Source organism: Olea europaea, chromosome 20 (genome assembly GCF_002742605.1).
Source record: "Olea europaea var. sylvestris chromosome 20, O_europaea_v1, whole genome shotgun sequence".
NCBI classification, from domain to species: domain Eukaryota; kingdom Viridiplantae; phylum Streptophyta; class Magnoliopsida; order Lamiales; family Oleaceae; genus Olea; species Olea europaea.
The window spans coordinates 12427208-12435783 of NC_036256.1; the positions used below are offsets into that span (position 1 = coordinate 12427208).

The window sequence follows — 8576 nt, forward strand, 5'->3', positions numbered from 1 at the left end:
CGACTTTAGACTAAATTTGAATCACAATCTTTATTCTTAAACTACAATGATCACAAGTTGGTAAATATTTTTACATTTTCTCGTCGTGCTACAAGGAGTGAATTCTACTTAATGCATAAATAAAAAGTGAATGAAAGTGGAGAATCTCACGTAATATAAAGATAAAAATGATTTTTAACCAACTTATAAATTTGAAAAAACAATACTTCAAAAAACAACAACATCAACAACAACAACAACAACAACAACAACAAGAATAATAATAATAATAATAATAATAATAATAATAATAATAATAATAATAATAATAATAATAATAATAATAATAAATGTACGAAAACAGTGTAGCCATAATTAATGCAGATGCTATGGCAGCATCTCTTTGTCTGTCCTTTTTTTGGTCATTGTCCAATAAAAAATTGTCAAGTATCATCTATATTAATTCTGACGACACATTTTCTGCACACGTAGCAGATCTCGTAAAAAATCTAAATTTAACTCAATTTTTTAACGCAATATGTCAAAATTTGATTGGCTAGACGGTCGAGGGGACACGAAGATGAGGACAACACATCTGTACTTCTAAAAGGACAAGGTAATTGATTGGAAGTTTACATAACAATAAAGGAGCTATATTGATGTCAAGTCTTCACACAGAAATTGAAGCCAGTAACCAAACTGCAAACATATAAATTACAGAGATAATATAGCCAGTAAACACTACACCAGACAAATCCAGTAAATGAATTTGTCCAATTTAAGGCTGTCTTATTATATTATGTTTAGTACACACAACATCATCCATAGCTACTTTGAAGGGCTTAAACCATATTCTGTCATCAACAGTTGCATGGGTCACATGTGCAGTTTGATCCACACTTGCAGGCATGGCCTCCTTCAGCACTGGAGCTTTTCTCAGATCCGTCGGACTGCCTGCAACGGTTCCGTAAAATTAAGAAATGAAAATATACGTCAACAAGTGGAAATAACTCTGGTTGAATTAGTTTATGGAGACTGAAAAGGCTCTTGATGCACCAAGAAGCGAAAAACTCGATGAATACCATTAATGAATACTAGTTGATTCTACCGAATACTTGGAATTTATTAAAATTAAGTTCGAGTGGATTATAAGCAAATTCAAAGAAATTGATTTGATCAACAAATCGCTTTGCCCTTATATTAAAGATTTAAATCAAAGCCTTATATTTGATTGAGATTAAAATTAGATTTTTAGCAGATTTTGATAAATTTTGATGAAATGCGTGGTTGAAAAGTTGTAGATCCACAAAATATGTGATTAAAATTAATAGTTGATTTTAACTTAAATTAAAATCTGAATTTTAATTTTTACTAAACAAGGGCTATATCTCTATATTTTCTGTAATATGAAAATAAAAAAATAAAAATAAAAAATAAAGTAGTGTTTTAATAGGAAAACCTTTAGCTAAATATAATCTCTTGATTGCACCTACCTAAAATATTATTTAAAGTGCACGAATTAATAGAAGTATCGTAATAAAACAATTCATGAACATCGACTATCAACTGCTTCAATTCCCATTTAAAAGAGCGAAGATTAAAACTAACAAGGCCTATTATAAGGATTATAAGTTTTTCGATCTCTTAATAGATGTAATAATGAATAGATCAGAGAATTCAAAAAGAAATTATTTAATCGACCCCTTTGATTAGACTTACATCTTCTTTGGTGTGATCCCTTCGATGATGGTAACTGTCGTGCTCTTCTCGACGTCCGGGTACATACTGCCGCAACTTCCAATACCAAAAAAGTAACTTATAAGTAAATCAACATAAAATTCTTTATATAGTTGGAATATTAAGTCGAAAATATGTTTACCTGCAGTTGCTTCCGCAGGAGCAGCTCGAACCACAATTACAGCCTGATGACATATTCTTCAGATGTGAGAAAGGAAAAATTAAGTGGAGAGATTTTATCAATTGAATGAATTCTTTGCAGTGCGTGCTCTCAAGTAGGCGTTTCTTGATAGACTTGTTGGTTCCTATTTATAATATAAATATAGTGCAGTTATGACATGTTTGGCGTACAGGATTCGATACGATTAAGAAAAAAATTAATTTTTTTGTGTCCTGATTATATGTATTTGATTTTGACAAATATAAAATAGACGAAACGGATGATTCCCTGAATTTTTAATGGTTAAGATCATTGTTTGACAAGGTCATCAAGAAAAGTTTCAGCGAAAGTCCTCGATCTATTGTTGTTATATCAAGCAGACGTTCAACCTTTAATTCTTGACAATTAAGCCCTCATTTGACTTTCTCAAACGTATTTTCAACTACACATTCTCACAATAAAATAATTTTGCATGTAAACTCATATTTTTCTCACTTTTAACTTCACATTTTTTCAAAAAATCATTATTACAAAATTCATTTTTCACAAAAAGTTAGACTCAAACAAAGCTTAAATTATCAACATTTATTATTTTTGTAGAGCTTGGCCTTGGCGGACAGAATCCGTTGCCAATTTTATATTTGATGAGGTAACAACCGCCACAGTCGACTTCGACTGCATGCATCAACATGATCTCTTACTATGCACTCTCCACCTCAAGATGAGCACCTCGAGCCTTATGACAAAAAAGCTCACCCGAGTTAACACGCGGTGGCGTGTTAGGACCATCGCCAAAAACTAAAGATTGACGATCTATTTATATAGCATTAATAGGTTGGAGAGGTCTCCAGCAATTTTTCTTTTAATAAGTGTTGGAAAAAAGAGAAGGCGTGGAGCTTGCTTCTCCAAAAATTTTGACATTAAATCCCTATCAGAGTCACTTTCGTTAGCATATAATTAGCATTATCTTATTACCTATCCTCCAAAATTGAAATTATCAAAGCCAATGCTTACAAGAATGCACCATCAACCTTTAGTAAATAATTATTTACTTGGATTAAAATTTAGATTTTGATTTAAATTAAAATTAAAATTAACAATTAATTTTAACCATATATTTTATTAGGTTCACAACTTTTCAACTTTTATCAAAATTTAATGAAAATTTTGATTTTAATATCAAGCAAAGACTACACATGAAAGAGAGAAGTAATTTATAATTAATAAATAAATAAAATTGGAGGTCACTAATTCATTTCAACTAAGTCGATCGATCTAACTTTCTGTTTGTCAAATAGATTTTGACAAAGTGCTTCCTTCAAATAAAATTATGAAACTCAATGGCACGCGTGACAGTGACAAAATGAATTATAAATTCAATAGCACTTAAATTTTTTTAATAATTAAAAAAAATAGTTTGAAGATATCATTCTACCTGTATTAATACATTGAACTTAAATAAACCAATATATAATATTATGTTTAGATTAATTTCTCGATGCAATCTATATAGATACATATACGTTGACACGATATAAATATATACGATGTTCAAACCATCATCTATTATGTCATTATTTTTGTTTATCGAGTTAATAAACTTGCATGAGAAAATTCAATTTAAATAAAATAGTGAATTTAATAATTCAATCGTGACAAAATGAAGCATAAATTCGATGGCCTTTGCATGTTATACTGATTCGAATAAATTGAGATTAAGAAATATATATATATATATTTAAAATATAATAGATTATTTAAATTTGTTTATCAATCAAATCGAGTGTCAATTTTTTGGCTGATTATCAATGAAACCTACTTTGCCGCCCGGATTCATTATACCCTTTTTCGAAAATTACAAGTTAAAGATAATACCAAGCTCTTCGTAGCAAGTCTTAAAACTCTGATAAAGGAAAAACGTTTTGATAAAGTGACACTTAAGGTATGTGTGATTATAAGTACGGAATTTGTATCAATTGTCTAGCACTTATTTGAATGAAAACTGTCAATTAAATGTGTTTGATTGCTTAATTTTCAACCAAGAAATTATTTTGTGAAGTATGAATTGTCTAGAAAATAAAAACCTATCCACCTACAAAAAAATGTTTTCCTTAACTTATGAGGAAAACATTGTTAAGTGACCAACTTTTGAAAAATAATTTTTATGAAAAAAATATCAATTAAACATCTCAAAAATAGAAACTTAAGTGAAAAAGTAACATTTTTCATTAAAAATAAAGTCAATCAAACATACCCCTTGGTGTAAAACCTGATCAAATCTCCATTTAAAAATCCTTAAGTTTGCTTCTACGAAACCTCAACATAATACTTTTCAAAGCTCTTATTAGTTCTAATGGAAAACTTATTTGAGGACTTTGCGTGTGTGCTTATTATTCAAGAATCAAGATTTATTTGTCAACGACTTTTATCAAAATATCTTATCATACATAGCCCCTGTTTGGCCCCCATTACATGACAATTTTAATTTTTGAAATAGTATTTTTTTGGAAAATATGTGATTGAAAAACATTTAAAAATTTTCGATTTACGTGTAATATTATTTTATGAAAAACTGAATGATTGAAAATAAAAAGGGAAAAAATAATTTTTTTAAATAATGGAAACCAAACGGGGTCATAAAATATCTTCGAGATTTCCGGAATCTTGTGGCCCCCAAGCGACTTTCATGCGCTTAATAATTAACCAATAGTATTAGGTATAAGTTGCTATCAATTGTCGATGTCTTGGACCAATGGACAATAGCAAAATGACAAATTCACCATTAAAAGTAACGTTACCGACAAGCCATTTACAAGTGATATAAAATATTTTATTCATAAAATTTCGATACCGATGCCTACACTTGATCGACTAAAGATGTCACACGTCTCTAATCTAGAACATTCTTTGTAACATGTTTATATTCTCGCCTCACAATGTTGATGTCATGGTTTCGAAGAAGGGTTTGCTAACGAGAATCGACAACTGGAAGGAAACTCGTCGACAGCCACAACTTCAATGTGGGTGTTTCAATTCTCACCACCTTCGTAGTGGTGTCAGAATCTGAAGCCGACAAGTGGGGCATATGCCATTTAACTACTGAAGTCATCTTAAAAAGGTCAATCTTGTCATTCCTTATGATACAATAAAGTCTCGGAATTCCATACGGAAATGTCAACTCTATCAAGAGAAGTCGAGACCCTCACATATTGTTGTATTTTTATTTTTAATTTTTTTCTCTTTTTGTAATTGTGAAATTTTATCCTTAATGTATAACACTGTGTGAACTTGATATCGTACTCTCCCGTTCGCCTTCAACAGTAAAATTCCAATTCTTTCTGGCTGAGATAAAGGGAAGACTCGAGATATTTCATGCGTTGCATTCCTGTTTCAAGACTAAACCCTTTCAATTCTTTTGTGTGCTCTAATACCATATTAAACTACCTTATTTAAAAGACGAGGACATTTAAATGTCTTTAGGATTGTTGCTTCTAAAGTTGAGAAGGTTCCACATTTCTCATTGGAGCTTGCTTGGTCAAGCCGAAGAAATTATTATAGGTAACTACATTATTTTACTTATAAGTAACTTACGGATTCTGTATCGCAGTTCCGTTATTGTTCGTTGAAATTTATCCTGTGATGACATTGGATCCAGTTGACATGACGAGAAATGGGGACAGCAAGCTATACATGCATTCGATCCTTGAGAAATAGATGAAAAACTATAACACGCAGTACTAGGCACAAATATCATGCGAGCAAAATGCTCATATAATCTTACAAGGAACTATGCATTGCACATCAACTTCAAGTAGGTATGCCCTAAAGAAAGCTGAGTCGAAGAAATATCATATTTATTTGCAAATATCAAACAAAGTCCAAGAAACATCATAATATTCGAGCTTGTGGTTACCAGAGAAGTACGACAGCTTCATTGCAAGTACCCAAGAAGCAGGCGATAGCTACCCTCTGTTCAGGTCAGGTAATTGAGGAACTCTGCAGCAGTTGCAATGGCACCTCCAGCTATGGCATCCGTTACAATCTTGTCTCGACCATTGTTGCTGGCTGCTGATATGACAGCCCCCGTCAATGCACCCCCTAACATGGCATTCTTCTGCAAAATGATTGAGTAATCAATCAGTCGAAAATAAACATTTGTTAATCTTACAACCAGCACTATGCAGAAATGCTTGGACCTTGGAGCCACATAATGTGCTCAAATAATCCAAAACAAGATTAGATCCTATTGTTTTAAATGAACATTGTACTGGTGGTTCACTAAATTTTAGCTTCGGAACATTTTAACTAGTGATAAACATCCAGATTCTATGTGGAACTATACAAGTAACTTGGAAAAGCAGGCGTTAGGATACGATTACAGACCAAATTCCACATTCTTAAAATTCTATTCTTCCTTCCCTTATTGGCTACTGCTCAGAAAGGGTGAAATCAGAGATTGCCATATGTAACAAAAATGAAGTAGAGAGAGAGAGAGATGGAGACAGGGGCTAAGATTATCATTTGTAAAACTAGGCTAACAACAAGACAGCTTTCCTCAAAATGACTGCCATACAAAAGCTAGTTATTGTATTTTCAGAAATAAAGACCATTGTTCCTACTTACGAATTTGACAAATAATCTTAGCCCTTAACTTAAAGCTAATCTAACGGTCTAGATCTACTAAAACCTTTATTGGGGCATCTTTCAAAATTGATCAATAAAAAATTAGTTACTTAAAACTAACTTGTTTACTTGAACTTTGGAGCTTAGCTAAACATGCTTTAATCAGCTTTGCACTATTACAAAAGCAAGCTATAGTGTGATTACCTACTTGTAGTATTCTCTCAACAAGAACATAACCCTATGGAATGAACAGATTTCACACAATAAATTTCTCACCGTCTGCTCGAAGTTGTGGTGTGAAAGACTCCCTGCAAAATTAAAGCAGCAATATGTCAAAAAAAAAAAAATAATAAAAAAAAAAAAAAAAATTCTACATAGATAAACCGATATTAGAGGTTTCTAGAGACGCCATAAATTCTCTATTACTTAATATCACTTAACCATTCCAGAAATATTCCCTCTTCGAGGTGATGCTAGGAGTTATCTTGATACTATTACTCGTTTGATTTAGCCATATATTTATCCCTTCACTTTTTGACATTATATCTCCTAACCTGATTAACAAGATATATGCATAAATACTTACATATAATATAACAAGAAGTTTCTCATCCAGAATTGGAATTTGCAGTCCCAATAACTATTTCTGATTTAAAACCAAGATTAGCATTATGCCGCTACCCAGGTTTTTAGCTAGAGACTAAATATTGATTTTCATAAATTTGTATCCAACTATTTAATGACTGTATTCAAGCCTCAATTACTCCTAACACAGTTTACATTATCCAATAATCAACAATTGGAGTTCGATAAGCTGAGCGACTACTAATAAGCATGTCTGCTTGATGCCTTTCCAAGGAGATAATCTCACAGTAGTGTGCACAAGATTAATCTGACAAGCTTATTTTGTTAATCTCACTTTCTCAACAATCAAAATTAAGTATTCATAATCCAGTACTATTCTGCTATCCCAAAATGTAATAGTAAAGACGCAATCAATTAATTAGGGAAAGATTTCAACAACTTCATGAGAAAAATAAAAGTGGAAAACCTCGTTTGACAACGTAATATGCTTCCTCCGCAGCTACTCTTGCTGCAGCAACCTGAATCAGAACGAAAAAGGGAAAACAATTAATAACCAAATTTCAATAAAATATTATAATACCCAAAGAAAATTGAATGAAAACCATTCAATTAAATTAAATCCATCCAATACGACGAAGAGTGCAGAAGAATTTACAGTGCCAATCTTCAAAAAACCATCAAAAGTTAGATTGAGAAAGGGATTTCCCAAGTCCACAATGAGGTCCACCTTCGGAGAATTGATCGACCCTGATAATACACTTCGAGGCATCTTCTCTATGAAATGCTTCTTCACTGTATCTTGGGTTCTTCAATGATTACTGTCAATCAAGATTTGTTTGTATCTCCAACAACAAAAATCTTGAAGGATGGGTTTGGTAATTAATGGCATCCACGTGGAGGATTGATTATCGTCCGTTGAAATTGATTGTTTATTTTTACTTATAATTTTTATTCACATATAAATTGTCTATAAAAAATAAAATGAAATTGGAACGGTATAGAGGCAAAGGATCATTCCCTCGTTCCGGATCTGATTTCTAGTCAGAGCAAGCGTGAGACATTTTTGCCATCTTTATTCTCTTTCTTGATTTACTTAAAATTTAGGGTTGAATGAAGAATTTAAAATTCTTCTAGGAGAAGAAAAGAAGAATTGTAGATAAGGTATGAGTTATGATCTTTGTTCAATAATTTTGTATCAATTAAAAGTTTATATACAACAAAACAGTGTTTGATTGATTTTATTTTTTATGAAAAATGTCATTTTTCATCTAAATTCTCATTTTTGGGGTGTTTAATTAACAATTTTTTTTTCCATAAAAAATATTTTACAATTTTGGTCATGTGACATTATTTTCCTAAAAATCAAGAAAATAATTTTCTTTAGATGTGGGTTATTTTTATTTTCCAGATACTTCACTCTCTAATTCTCTCATTAATCTCATCTCTCATCTACGCATCAATAAAAAATGAACAAGTATAATAGTTTCTATAT

The 8576-nt window shown here is 31.4% G+C and overlaps 2 protein-coding genes across 2 annotated transcripts; both read right to left on the reverse strand.

The window, feature by feature from the left end:
- Positions 1-577: 577 nt before the first annotated feature.
- LOC111369652 (metallothionein-like protein 1) lies at positions 578-2020 on the reverse strand. The gene is made up of 3 exons (XM_022991248.1): positions 1859-2020; positions 1699-1773; positions 578-933 (listed from the first exon to the last, which is right to left on the reverse strand). Exons 1-3 carry the CDS (start codon positions 1909-1911, stop codon positions 840-842), a joined length of 222 nt encoding a protein of 73 aa, XP_022847016.1. The 5' UTR covers positions 1912-2020; the 3' UTR covers positions 578-839.
- Positions 2021-5551: 3531 nt separating this feature from the next.
- On the reverse strand, positions 5552-8027 carry LOC111369072 (outer envelope pore protein 16, chloroplastic). The gene is made up of 4 exons (XM_022990557.1): positions 7740-8027; positions 7551-7602; positions 6706-6807; positions 5552-6091 (listed from the first exon to the last, which is right to left on the reverse strand). The coding sequence occupies exons 1-4, from the start codon at positions 7851-7853 to the stop codon at positions 5850-5852; spliced, it is 510 nt and encodes a 169-aa protein (XP_022846325.1). The 5' UTR covers positions 7854-8027; the 3' UTR covers positions 5552-5849.
- Between the last annotated feature and the right edge of the window lie 549 nt (positions 8028-8576).